This window comes from Chrysochloris asiatica, unplaced genomic scaffold, assembly GCF_000296735.1.
Source record: "Chrysochloris asiatica unplaced genomic scaffold, ChrAsi1.0 scaffold00213, whole genome shotgun sequence".
Taxonomy (NCBI): domain Eukaryota; kingdom Metazoa; phylum Chordata; class Mammalia; order Afrosoricida; family Chrysochloridae; genus Chrysochloris; species Chrysochloris asiatica.
The window spans coordinates 3,489,906-3,504,602 of record NW_006408731.1 but is presented as its reverse complement, the minus strand read 5'-3'; the positions used below and the strand labels follow the sequence as shown (position 1 = coordinate 3,504,602).

The window sequence follows — 14,697 nt, the reverse complement described above, 5'->3', positions numbered from 1 at the left end:
ACCCTCGGAAAACCTATACAGGGTCGCTATGGGTCGGAACCGACTCGATGGCACATAACAACAACAACATGAGTGGGAATCAACTCCAAGGCACTTACCAACAACAGCAGTGGTTGTGCAAGGACTCCTGGTATGGCGCTGTAAGATCAAACCACAAGGTAAACAGTTCAAACCCATCAATTGCTCCTTGGGAATCTTACATAGTTACTATGAGTGGAACTGACTCCTCGGCACGTAACAAAAACAACAAATGGTTGTACAAAGGTTCCCTGGTAGCATAGTGAGATTGCAAATTGGACTGTTAACCTCAGGATCAGAAGTTCACATCTACCAGCTGCTCCACTGTAGAAAGATGAGGGTTTCTGTTCTTTTAAAGATTTACGGTTTTGAAAACCTTATACGGGGTGGCTATGATCTGAACCAACTCCACAGCACACCACCACCAATGGTTGTCATACTTGTCAAAAACACTAACATTCATTGAATGAATTATATACAGTTAAAATAGGTATGTAAATTATATCTTTAAAAGACAGAGATTTCCAGGTAGGGTGGCAGGAAATAAGGCTGAACAGGGTGTGTGCTCTGTGAAGGTCCTCATGTTAGATTCAGATGTGTGGGCTTTGTCTGTTAGTGTCTCTTCTACATATTTGGATTTTGTTCTCCATTTGAGAATTGTCCTCCTGTAGTTGGGGAGATTATTCTGAATTATTCAGATGGCACAGTGTAATCACAGGGTCTTTAAAAATCAAAGAGTAAAGCAGAAGAGAAGGTCAAAGTAGATGAGATGTAAAAAGGACTTGATGCAGGAAGCAGGCCATAAACCAAACAATATTGGAAAGGGTAAGGAAATAGATTCAAAAAGAACACAACTCTGCCAACAACTTGATTTTAGCCTACAGAACTGTAAAATTAATACAGTTGTGTTGCTTACCACTACATTTGTGGTCCTTTATTACAGTAGCAAATGGAAAACTAATATACTAGTAATAGAATTTCTCATATTTTCTGATTTTATCCAGTCCAGAGCAAAAACTAACTTCTTTGATCTCTCACCAAAATCACCTGACACAAGTCCAAGTATTATAAATCCCTTCTAACAAGCTGAGACATCCCACAATTCCTCATGATGTGCTCTCACTGGTTGTAACCACTTAGTAAACCTTGCTGGTCAACATTGTCCCTCATAGTCTGGTTGGAGGGCATTGACAGATCCCAGTAGAAATATAAAATCTGCCTGCGTGTGGGGAGAATAGGGAGGTATCCAATAGTGGAAGGACAGGGATGAAGAAAAGATAGACATTTCACTAGTGCCTGCTGTGTACAAGGCACTGTGTAAAGCACTCATATACATAGGATCTTATTTCATATAATGCTTACTCCTATACAGGTTCATGGGAGCACAGTGACTCTAGCATAAGCACGGGACTGAGAATCACAAGGTTGCCTGTTCAAGCCCACCAGCTGCTCCTGGGGGGATAAAAATTAGGCTTTCTAACCCCAATAATATGGAGATCTGGTAGCGTAGTGGTTATGAATCAGGCTTCGAACCTCAAGGTCAGCAGTTCAAAACTACCAGCTGTTCCGCAGGAGAAAGAGGAGGCTTTCTGCTCCCGTAAAGATTTACAGCCTCAGAAACGCTGTTCAGTGTCGCCACTGGTTGGAACCGACTCGACTGCATTTAACAACAACAACAACAACCCCTATAAAGGGTCACTACATGTTGGAATTAATTTGGTGGCAGTTAGTAACAACAATATATGTTCATGACCCCCATAAATCTAGTAGTTTCTAATCCCAAACTTCTAAACACAAGACTCTCTAGTAAACATCTCACCTTTGGATGTATACAAGACATCACAAGACTAACATGTCAGAAATGGAATTCTTGCTTCCCAAACCCTACCCTGCCTCCCAGCTCTATGAATCTATTCCTTACCTATCCTCTACCCTGCTTCTCAGGAAACAAACCTAGGATTACCTTTTATAACTGTTTTCCCATAACCCTACAGTTAACTATCGATAAAGTCTTATTGACTATAACTCCAAATTATAATATGAAGGGTCTTCAAAAAATTCATGGAAAATGTCTATTATGATAAAATGACCCATGGATTTCTTTCTTCTTCTTTTTTTTTTTTTTTTTGCACCAAAATTAACTCATATTAATGCATGGCTCTGTGGGCTAATGCACTGGACTGCAAAGCCAGTTTGAACCGCATGGTCGGTGGTTCAAGCTCACCAGCTGCACCTATACAGGGTCACTATGGTTCGGAACCGACTCGACAGCATTTAACAAAACAAAAAACAAGCTTGTTATAGGAGTACTGGTATGCTACTGTAGGATAAATATTGGACTGGTAACCACAAGGCTAGCAGTTCAAACCCAAGAGCCAGTCCTTGGAAACCCTATGAAGAGTTGCTGAATCAGAACCAACTCTACATTACTTAATAACAACAACTTGTTATAACATGCCTGAATGTGATCTTTTTTGAGGCACACTAAGAATTCAACATCAATTTGAAAAGCTCCCCTATCAGAGCAACACGAATTCTGCTAAAATGGAAGCAAGACCATCAATTTATAGTGACGCTTGAATGGAGAATGGTGAAACCATTGATGTTTTACAAAAGTGTATGGGGACAATGGCCCAAAGAAATCAGTGATTTACAAATGAATAGCTTGTTTTAAGAAGGAGAAGATAATCTTGAAGATGAAGCCACCAGTGGTAGACCATCAGATCAATTTTCGGGGAAACAATAACCTTGTTCATGCCCTAAGTGAAAAGGACCCACAATTGACAGCAGAAACAATATCATAGACATCACAACTAGTTTAGTGTACACAATTCTGACTGAGAAATTAAAGTTGAGCAAACTTTCTGCTCAATGGCAACCAAAACTGTTGTGCCAAGATCCTCTACAGACAAAGGCAGAGCTTTTGCTGAAAATTTTAAACAAGTAGGATTAAGATTCTGAAGCATTTCTTTGAAGAATTGTGACAAGAGGTAAAGTATGACAAACTAAAATCAAAGCGATGGTTATCAAGAGGTGGAAGTGACCTAGTCAAAACAAAACCAGGCCAATTAAGAGCAGAGGTCATGACAACAATTTGGGGGGATGCGTAAAGCATTTTGCTTCTTAATTTTCTGGAGCGACAAACAACGATAGCATCTACATAGGATGAGAATGTTTATAGAAAGTTAGCCAAAGCTTTAGTATGAAAACACACAGGAAAACTACACCAAAGAGTCCTCCTCCACTGTGACAAAGCTTTTACTCATTCCTTTCATCAAGTGAGGACAATTTGCAAGTGTTTCCATGGGAAATCACTAGGCATCTACTTACAATCCTGATTTGGCTTCATCTGACTTCTTCCTGTTTCCAGATCTTAAAAAATCTTTCAAGGGCACCCGTTTTTCTTCAGCTAATAATATTAAAAAGACTGCATTGACATGTTTAAATTCCCAGAACCCTAAATTCTTTAGGAATGGTACTGTCACTTACAAAATGTCTTGAGCTTGATAGAGATTATGTTAAGAAATAAAGTTTATATTTTTTTTAGTTTAAATCTTTTAATTCCTTTTTTTTTTCCCAAAAAAACTCTTGGAAATCTCATATTAAAGTTATATGATATAATATAATATGTGTTTATAATCAACCCTGGCTGCGTAGTGGATTACAAACTGGCTTGCTAACCCCAAGGTCAGCAGTTGAAATCTACCAGTCCCACTTCCGGAGAAAGATGAAACTTTCTTCTCCCATAAAGATTAAAGTCTCAGAAACTCTATAGAAAGTTCTCTTCTATCCTACAGGGTCACTATGAGTCTGAATGGGCTGTACCAGCAGTGGATATTACACTAAAGGTTGGAGTTTGCACTTACCCAGTGGCACCTCTGAAGAAAGGCCTAGAGGTCTTCTTCTGTTGGGGACCGCAATCACTGAGATGTTGAGGCCCTGTGTCATGGACGAAAATCCAACACAATGGCTCCACTCAGAATTGCTAGCCAGGGACCCTGAGGGCCAAAGGAAGTGACCTCCTGACGTCCCAGGTTCATAGGTTTTTACGAACTCACTGTTGGGCTAGCTCTGTATAATTTTCTTTGGTCTTATTATTCATTCTATGCTTCTAACTCCAGTAATTGTAGCTTCTGAGAAAATGGTTCTTATGTGCCTCCTTTAGTGTCTCCACTGTGTTGGCAGTGCATAGGGTCCTGGGAGCAGACCTTTTTGAGAAACAGGCTATAGCCACCCGGAATGAATGTCAGAATTACACTTTATACAACTATTCAGTTATGTTGGATATTAACTTAAAACATGAGCTCTTGTCCATGTACAAAAATAAGACCGACCTTCCTCCTAGAACTGAGGCAGTAAAACTTCCTCATGCGACTCAGGACGAACAAGGGCAGGTTTGCTGGGGTTACGCAGGGAGGTTCTGGAGAGGAACTGCCCGGGGTATTCACTTGAGGTGGAGTAGTAAATTCTGGGAATATTGGATTAAGGGACAATGGTGGCAGCCCCTTCAAACTGCCCCCGGGTATAATCAGCTTGACCTATATGTTCTCCTTCCTCCTGAAAGCTTAAGCCAGGTATCTGAAACAGCTTGACTTTCTTCAGACCTTTTAAATCCTTTTCATCTTTACCTATTAGAGATTAAGTGCTATAGGTATGTTAATTAGCCTTGAGAAACCTCATGTCCTTGCTTTAGGAATTAAACCTAAAAAGTAATTTATAATAGTTTGCTTGAATTTTTGGAAAATTAAGAATGTCAGATTATTAAAACAACCTGAAGAACCTTATCTATCAAACTGCCTACTCAACATTTTCAAAGTCAGTAACCAGAAAACAAAAGTTCTATTTTTATTCAAGTAAACATCAGTACTACTCACAAGTATTATGCCAAAAACGTTTAATAATCAGTGGATTGATCTCCCCATTTAGAGGACACTTTAAAGCTTGTCATAACCACACTGTAGTTTAAAATGTTATTGTTGTTCAGTGCCGTTGAGTAGATTCTGGCCCATAGCGACCCTGTATAGGGTTTTCTAAGGAGCAGCTGGTGAGCTTTAACCACCGACCTTGAGGTTCAAACGACTTTGCAATATGACGCATTATCCCACAGCGTCACCCCAGGACTCCCGAATCGTGGTACTAATCTCATGGTCAGCAGTTCAAAATATACCAGTCGTTCCACGGGAGGAAAATGAGGCTTTCCGTTCCCGCAAATCTTTACAGCCTCGGAAACCCTATGCAGGGTGGCTATGAGTCCATAGAGAATGTGTCACACACTGCGAATGAATCCAAACGACAAATTCTTAGCAGTAAAATGCATCCAGAGTACAGTTCTTTCTGTAAACCAGTGGGCGGCCCTTAAAAGGACCTTTGGTGGGATAAGAAAAGCGCTTTAACCTCCAAAACCATACAGAGTACGTCCCTGGCGTTTGAGCGCGTATACCACATCCATGGCCGTGACAGTCTTGCGCTTGGCGTGCTCGGTGTAGGTGACGGCGTCGCGGATCACATTCTCCAGAAAGACCTTGAGCACCCCGCGAGTCTCTTCATAGATGAGACCAGAAATACGCTTAACACCCCCTCTACGAGCTAGACGTCGGATGGCAGGCTTGGTAATACCTTGGATGTTGTCTCGCAGAACCTTACGGTGACGCTTAGCACCACCTTTACCAAGTCCTTTCCCACCCTTACCACGGCCAGACATAGCTAACGCAGTCTTCAGAAGCTAACAGAAAACTGAGGAGGAAGGCTGCAACAAGAGTAATTATAAGCAAGTGTCGGACCTCATTGAAGACTGAAAGCGCCGGCGGGGAAACCCAACTGCTGCCACCGCCCCTTTAAATTCCCCGCCCTTTCCAGTCAGTGACTGACCAAAAAGGTTAGGGGAGGGGACATAGTCAATGTAATTTTTAATTTCTAGGAATTTTGCTCCTGTTCTCTGAACTGCTATTTAAATCTGAGCTATATTTTTGGGTGAGAATTCTAATGTTATTAAATAGTTACTTTTGTTTTAATGACAAGGCACTATCTTTTAATTTACAAGGGAATAAGTGTCCTAGCTGTGCGATCTTCCATAATAAAGCCTTAAAATGTCTTCATTTAGTTTATGTAAGTAAAGCATTAAAACAGAGATTGGTACAAAGAATACCTACAAAAGTGCAACTTCCTTTTAAACTGCTATTATTAATTACAGAATGTCTGGGGTTAGAGTGACATTGCCTTGGGAATCTAGTTTTCAAGCTTTTACTTCCAGCACAATGACACCTAACAATGTCACCAACAAATGAGCATAGATTAGCGAGAATTGTGTTTTTAAGTACAGCACTGAATAAATTACAAGATATCCATAGATTCTGTTTTGGTTTTCATAAAAATGACCTAAAATTTTGTTTTGTGCCCAAGGTGCTTTCAAAATCAAGGCCCTTATACTTGGCAAGGCCGGTTTGAACCGCAAGGTCAGTGGTTCAAGCTTATCAGCTGCTCCTCAGAAACCCTATACAGGGTGGTTATGAGTTGGAACCAACTCGATGGCACTTAACAACACCTTCCCTAGGAGTCCTGGTAGGATAAAGCCCTAGACCACAAGGTCAGTTTAAACCACAAGGTCAGCAGTTTGAACCCACAAGCCACTCCTAAATTTTACACAGGGTCACTATGGTTCGCAACAGATTCAGTTGTACTTGTATACTCCAAAATCAACTCAGATTATGCCAATAACAGCCCTATAAAGTAGTAGTGTTACCCTCATTTTTCTGATGGAGAGACTAACGTCTAAATCAGACAGCAGTAAAACTGGAATTGAACACCAAACCTAGAATCCAAATGCTAGTCTATTCTGCAAGCTTCCAGAGTCCTTCCCTACACTAAAAAAATATCGCCAGAATCTATTCAGATTCATAGCAAACCTGTCTGTTGTTGTTAATTGCCCTTGAGTCTGTTCCGACCTATATTGACCCGGTATAGGGTTTCCAAGGAGTTTCTTATGTAGGACAGTGTATATTGTTAAGTGCCATCGAGTCAATTCTGACCCATAGCGACCCTGTATAGGGTTTCCAAGGAGTGGCTGGTGAGCTTGAACCACCGTCCTTGTAGTTCAAGCGACTTCACTGTGACGCATTAGCCCACAGTGCCACACCAGGACTCCAGGACAGTGTATAAGTTCTCCCAATGGACAATCAAGGTTGCCATCTTTAAGGTAACAGATTGTCACATCTTTTTCCCTTAGAGCAGCTGATGTGTACAAACCTCTGCCCTTTTTGCGTTAGCAGCTGAGCACTTCATTACACCACCAACTTTCCCTCTAGTCCATCCCTGTTGTTTAAGTCCACTGAGTTAGTTCCTATCCATAGCAACTGGAATAGGGTTTCCAAGGAGTGGCTGGTGGGTTTAAACAGCCAAGCTTCAGGTTGGCAGTCCAGTGTTTATTCTACACTCACACCAGAGACTAAAAGGGTCATACATTCTAAGGCACTAACCTTTTTTTACTCGATACTGGGCAGTTGTTCTGTTTAAGCATGTAAGTCAATGAAAACTAAAGCCAGAATTCATATTCTACAGCTCCAGGGACTGCATTAGACCCAAGACACTGCCCCTTCTGCAGCTGATCCTCATAGTATTGGGCACTTTTACTGGTAGCTGTTAAGCTAACCTGTCAGTACTAGTACCTAATACTCTGTTTTTTATCTCAGATATAAAATCTGTGGAGGAAATATGGAGGGAAAAAATCAAGTTGTGTACGTGTGAACACTGTTAAGTGCTGTCAAGTTGGATCCAGCTCTTAGTGACTCTGTTAACAGGGTTTCCAAGGAGCAGCTGACCTTGTGGTTCACAATCCAGTGCTAATCAATCCTACAGTGCAATACCAGGAGTCCTTGAGAACACTACCAATTAGAAAAACAAATTGCTTGGCCTTCGAATACTGAAATCAGGAACAAATTTAGTTGACAAAAGCACGGATGCCTTGAGTCCCTTATATGAATAATATGAAAATTACAGGGAATTTATAGACATATGGAAACATAGTATCAAGGTGAAGGTCATATATAACAGAAGTTGACACGTTTGAAACTTAAAATATACAAAAAGCGGTTTTATCCTAAACGCTTTACATAGAAAACAGTAAACTGACCAGGTTATTCCCTTCATTAGAGCATGGAATTGCTAGGCATAAAACATCATTAGCTTAATATTTTCTATTAGCTATCTGGTAACCATCCCTAATAGTTTTAGGGTTAGCACTACGAACCCAGTGTCCCATTTTTTGTTCAATATAATGTCCACCCCCGACTTACTGATGCCCTATTGAGTTCTGGTGGGGCGCTGTAGTTTAAACAGAACTGGTCACTGCTAGGAAACCCTTAGAAACGACTTAGCTGCAAATAAGTTAGGATATAAGCTTTTACTTGCTGTCTAGGATACACACTTAACTGTGAAGCACAGGGCCAAGTTTTTATAAAATACTAAAAACATCTTGACTAGGCCTTATTAGAACTTGTATTAGATGAATGTAACTTTCGAATCATCTAGAAGACTCATTAATGTCTTTCAAGAGGTATGACAAACTAATTTGGAAGTACAACCCAATGCTATTTTTGCAAACGTTTATCCCACTTGAAACCCCTTTAAACACAGGGCAGTTACTGCTGCTTTCACCTGAAATGTTAGGTGGCTCTGAAAAGAGCCTTTGGGTCACTTAAATAAAGTCAGAATTTACGCCCTCTCGCCACGGATACGGCGGGCAAGCTGGATGTCCTTGGGCATGATGGTGACACGCTTAGCGTGAATGGCGCACAGGTTGGTGTCCTCGAAAAGCCCAACCAGGTAGGCCTCGCACGCCTCCTGCAGCGCCATCACCGCAGAGCTCTGAAAGCGCAGGTCGGTCTTGAAGTCCTGAGCGATCTCGCGCACTAGCCGCTGAAACGGCAGCTTGCGGATCAGCAGCTCTGTGGACTTCTGGTAGCGCCGAATCTCGCGCAGTGCTACAGTGCCGGGCCGATATCGATGTGGCTTCTTCACGCCGCCAGTGGCCGGCGCACTCTTGCGAGCTGCCTTGGTGGCCAGCTGCTTGCGTGGCGCCTTGCCGCCGGTGGACTTCCGAGCTGTCTGCTTAGTACGAGCCATGACTTATCTAGGTAATAACAAGAATGCGGAGAGGAGCCTGAAGCAATTGAGTGAAAGAAAGAGCTAACCTTCTTTTATAGAATCAGACAACCAACTAGAGAGCCTGAAAACATTCAAAAGTCCCCGCGTCTTCTCTGGATTGGTCTACTACAGACAATGCCCGGATAAAGAGCTGCTTTTGGATTGGCCAATAAATACTACCCCGCCCTTCAATTTGGCTTCTATGCCGTCATTTTATTGACTTATTCGCTTCCATCTGAACTACACAAAAATCTTGTACTGAACGCTTAAGCCTTAAAATGGGAACAAAGCAACCATACAAATACGAAAACCTATAACGGATACTAGTTTTTTAAAAATGCATCCTCTCAAAGATACTGTGTAGGCAATTAGAGCAATTATGGGAATTTGCATTTAGGATATATATAACTGTTGTGTTGTGTTAAGTGCCGGCGAGTCGGGTCCGACCCATAGCGGCCCTGTATAGATAGGGTTTCCAAGGAGCAGCTGGTGAGCTTTAACAGCCAAACCTCGCTGTTCAAACAGACTTTGCAGTCTAGCGCACTAGCATTTGTATTGTGGGTAATGACGTAAAGTTCTTGATTCGGGGATACATGGTTAAGAATTTATACATGTCAAGGTGTCTCAATTACCTTTGTATATCAAATGTTATGAACTGTTATGAACGTGAAAGTGAGGCGTAAAGGTTTTTATAATCTTGACCACAGCACTAAACTTTAAAAAAAACAAAAACAAAAAACGTTCATACTTCTACTTGATACCTTCCTTTAATCTTTATCTCTTTCGGCTGGCCATCAAGTTACCCCAGGTGAAGATTCAGACGTTTAAATGTATGTCGTGTTTTTCCTTCGCATCCCTGTGCGCAAAGGTTTCCACAGGAGACAAAAGTACCTGGGTGGCGACCGACTGTCGCAAACACAATTATACCTTACATGTGGCAAAAAACGCTTTGTGGATGGGAGCAATACTTCGGACCGTGTCTGCTCTTTTAACAGAAAGTGTAGGTGGCTCTGAAAAGAGCCTTTTGTGTTTCTTTCTTCCAAGTAAATGTGGAAATACTCTATACAAGTCCTTTACTTGCCCTTGGCTTTGTGGTGGCTCTCGGTCTTCTTAGGCAGTAGCACAGCCTGGATGTTGGGCAGGACGCCGCCCTGCGCAATGGTAACGCGGCCCAGCAGTTTGTTGAGCTCCTCGTCATTGCGAATGGCCAGCTGTAAGTGGCGCGGGATGATGCGAGTCTTCTTGTTGTCTCGGGCAGCGTTGCCCGCCAGCTCCAGAATCTCGGCCGTCAGGTATTCCAGCACTGCTGCCAGGTACACGGGAGCGCCAGCCCCAACCCGCTCCGAGTAGTTACCTTTGCGGAGCAGACGGTGCACACGGCCCACGGGAAACTGCAGCCCGGCGCGAGATGATCTGGTCTTGGCCTTAGCGCGAGCCTTGCCACCCTGCTTTCCACGACCTGACATGATAGCTTGGATATGAAGAACCCCAGAAGCAATCTGCACTTTCAAAAAGCCTACAACAATCTGACTGCAGTAAACACAATAGAAGTATTTATAGTGATTCGAAGTATGCCGTGTGACGTTTTCTCATTGGCTACTTATAACTACCCAATAGAAACTCGGAACCTGCATCCTTCGTTTACATATTGTCCTTCGTTTTAGCGTGAGGTTTGTTTGATCCAATCATTAATCCACATTGATAAACCTTTACTTGAATACTAATAACTGATACAGTTATCATCCATTAAAATACCATGTGTAACATGATCAGAATTAGAGGGCTTGCCACATTGTTCTGATCCTTGGTCCTTGGTCACATTGTTCTGATCCTTATCTGATCATTGGTCCTTCATCATTGTCAGAAACATAAACTTAAGACTGATAACAAGAAATATATATATATTATGGTTTTTAGACAGTAGTATATAGGGGACCTGGAGAAAGTGGAGAATCATTTCAGAAATTTTTAGATTTTTATACCTAAAGATCTCCCTTTTCCCAAACATGGTTGCAAAAGGAACAAGATGTGAGAAAACCTGCTCCTAAATCCTCTGTCAGGGAACTGTGGTCTGATCCAGAGAATTTGGCAAAAAAGTAAAGCTGCTCAGTTTTATTCTTTCTTTTTCTTACAAATCTTATGACTCCTATGCCTTTTTATCTTAACAATATTCTATCTCCTTTTTTAAAAGATCATTATCTTCACCAGCAGCAGCAACAATAAATATCAATAACCACTAGCTTGGTGTCTGTAATGTTGCAAAATCCACGAAGAATATCTTAGATCCTACCCTATAGAGTGTACACTCTTTGGCAAAGGATTAGATTGCCAGTAGTGCATATTATAGATCCAAAATGCAGATTTTAAGCAATAAGTAAGAGCCTATGGAAATAAACAAAAGTCCTGGTATGGCAAGTACTGTGGGTTATGTGCTGAGTGGCAAAATCTGCTTGGACCGCCAGGTCAGCGCTTCAAACTGACCAGATGATCCTCCTAAACCCTATATAGGGTTACTATGGGTCGGAACCAACTCAATGGCACTTAGCAACAATTATGAATTAGAAGGGTCAAGAAAGAGTTCATGAGGGAGGTGTGTATCCAGTATTCACCATAAAATAACCAGGGCTCTGAACCAGTTCAATCTCACTTGACCCCTACTGAGAATTTACATTTCCATCCCAGATATACTGAATCAGAGTCTACATTTTAACAAGATCCCCAAGTATACCTAAGATTCACCTGGGGATATATAAACCCACCATTGAACAAAGTGGACAATGCTTTCTCTAGCCAGAGGCACATAATAAGGCAAATGCATAATAAACCTGTAAAATATGTATTTTCATATTTTCAAGATAATGAATGCTATGAAGAAAAATAAAGCAGCAGCTTCATGGGACTCCCTGGGATTGGTTGGTTCAAACATATGGCGGGGAAGAATGTATGGGCAAACAAGCGAGCAGTTACATTATGATGGCAGAATGGCCACTTGGAACTTTTCTAAATTTTGCTTGTCAAGTGACATCGAGTTGATTCCGACTCATAGTGACCCCGTATAGGATTTCCAAGAAGCAGCTGGTGAGCTTGAACCACTGACCTTGCAGTTCAAACTGCTTTGCAGTCTGGCGCATTAACCAACAGCGCCACACCAGGACTCCATATTTTGCTTGGTCGTGGTGGTGATGTGCCGTGGAGCCAGTTCTGACTCATAGCAACCCTGTACAGGGTTTCCGAGGCTATAAATCTTTACGGGAGCAGAAAGCCTCATCTTTCTCCCGCAGAACAAAGTCGATAAAGAAACCAGGGGTACAAAGAAAGGAAGAGTCTGCTTTTGTGTAAATATGAAATTCCAAGCATATGCTTTCAGATCTCTAACTAGATGTTGTTAAGCACCATCGACTCAGTTCTGACTCATAGACCTGTATAGGGTCTCCAAGGAGCAGCTGGTGGGTTTGAACCACCAAACTTTTGATGTGGCATTGGCACCACATCAGGATTCCTGAAAGAGATGAGAGCTCTCTAAAATAGTTGGTCACTAGCCACATGTGGCTACTAAGAACTTGGAATGTAGTAAGTCTAATATAAGCTGTACTGGTGTGGCACTGTAGGATAAGCACTGTACTGCGAACCTCAAGGTTGATGGTTCAAACCCACCAGTTGCTCCTTGGAAACCCTATACAGAGTGCTGGGAGTTGGAATGACCCATCAGCACTAACAACAATATAATGTAAAACAGATTTAATACGATAGATAATGTAAAATCTCTCATTAACTGATTACATATTGTAATGATATTTTGACTATATGGGTTAAATAAATATACTCGAGAAAAATTTAAATGACTTATGTGGCTTGCAATAGATTTCCATTGGACAGATGTCTTAGAATATTTTATCTTTGTTGTTGTTGTTGTTAAGTTCTGTCGAGTCGATTCTGACCCATAGCGACCCTATATAGGGTTTCCAAGGAGCAGCTGGTGAGCTTGAACCACCGACCTTGTAGTTCAAACAACTTTGCAGTCTGACGCATTAGCCCACAGCAACACACCAGGACGCCTATTTTATCTTTACCTGCCCTCAATATTTAAACAATTCTAAACACAACTCTCTCTCTCATCAGTGCCTATATTCGGTTTTCTTAACCAATCTATAAGTGATATATGAAGCACTTGTGGCTTTTGAGGGAAGACTCATGTTATGATACTAATTCATTAGGCACCTATAAAGACAGACTTGGCTCCAAGTACTAGAGTTTGCCTTCCTTGGGAAGAGGAGTTTTGTGCATTTTGTTCATTAGTAGATTCCCAGCTAGCACTTAGAAAGGTGCCTAATACAGAGGTTCTACAAACACATTTGTTGAGTAGATGAATAGCTTCGTAGAAGAATACTGAAGAATATCTCGGTCCAAGCATGGCTGCCTTGGTGCCAGGAGTCAACAAACAGCATCCAGCTGAAGAAAAACAATATTGCTTCCCTCGTTTCTAGTCATTTTAGAGAAAGACAAACAAGTACAGACAAATTTAAAAGAGATTAGATTAGGTGCTGCAGAGCTGATTTTGTCTCCTAGTGACCTGTATAGGGTTTCGGAGGCTATTTAAACCTTTACAGGAGCAGAAAGCTTCCTCTTTCCACCATGGAGCAGCTGCTGGATTAGAATTGCTGACCTTATAGTTAGCAGCTCAATGATAATACCAGGGCTCTTTGTGATCTATCAGGAAAATAGGTTATTTCAGAAGTAAAATTAATTGAAAAGGAGAGATTGGATTTAGAGAGAAATTCAGGTTGGACTGAGAAATGCATGAACTAAGAAGGTGGCAATGGAAGACAGGAAGGAGAGGAAGGAAGAGGAGTTATTTTAAAGTAAGAACCTGCAAGGTTTGATGACAAACTCCAGGGAATAAAGGATAAGTACTGGTCGACAGTCTTCACAAATATTTAAGAAGATATTAATGTCAACAGAAGTGGCAATGAAAAAAGGGGAAATATGAAGAACAATGCAATGATCTGCTGTTCTATGTGCTGTTTGTTGTGACAGCAACTGTGCTTACTAGATGTCTCTGGTTCTCAATCAGAGATGTGGATTCCAATTTGGGAAAGAACTGAAAACCTGAGATGCAAGTGTAGGTATAATTCCAGTAGCAGAAGTAAATCTCACTGAGGCCTCTGAGAAAGGGCAGCTTAAGAAATGAAAGAAAAAAAAACTACAAGGCTGAGTTTTAGAGGGATCGTGCAAGCACAAGGAAAACAAAGGAAATAAATATTTAGAACCAGGAACCATTAGAAAGAGAGACGATCCAGAATGGAAAGAGGTGTAAACATTGCCAAACACAGAAACATTTCACTACACTAAAACAGCAAGGACACCTTATTTTTATCTATACAGTTAATATAGTCTCAGAATCCCCAAAGTATTCTCTAGTAGGATGGGTGTGAGGTCCACTGGGCAGTGATATGTAGTAATACAAGAAAGTATGACAAAGTCATTTATTAATTACTACCAAGTTAAGGAGCTCTGGTAGCGTAGTGGTTACAAATCGGCCTG

The 14,697-nt window shown here is 41.4% G+C and overlaps 2 protein-coding genes and 1 pseudogene across 2 annotated transcripts; all 3 read right to left on the bottom strand.

Annotated features, from left to right (window-relative positions):
- Positions 1-5,284: 5,284 nt before the first annotated feature.
- On the bottom strand, positions 5,285-5,719 carry LOC102830423 (annotated as a pseudogene).
- A 2,965-nt stretch (positions 5,720-8,684) lies between these two features.
- LOC102826576 (histone H3.1-like) lies at positions 8,685-9,139 on the bottom strand. The gene has a single exon (XM_006872817.1). The coding sequence runs from the start codon at positions 9,133-9,135 to the stop codon at positions 8,725-8,727; it is 411 nt and encodes a 136-aa protein (XP_006872879.1). The 5' UTR covers positions 9,136-9,139; the 3' UTR covers positions 8,685-8,724.
- Positions 9,140-10,229: 1,090 nt separating this feature from the next.
- LOC102826199 (histone H2A type 1-like) lies at positions 10,230-10,622 on the bottom strand. The gene has a single exon (XM_006872816.1). The coding sequence runs from the start codon at positions 10,620-10,622 to the stop codon at positions 10,230-10,232; it is 393 nt and encodes a 130-aa protein (XP_006872878.1).
- Positions 10,623-14,697: the final 4,075 nt, after the last annotated feature.

Coding starts and splice junctions, on each gene's coding strand:
- LOC102826576 (XM_006872817.1), bottom strand. CDS start 9,135: ATGGCTCGTACTAAGCAGACAGCTCGGAAGTCCACCGGCGGCAAGGCG.
- LOC102826199 (XM_006872816.1), bottom strand. CDS start 10,622: ATGTCAGGTCGTGGAAAGCAGGGTGGCAAGGCTCGCGCTAAGGCCAAG.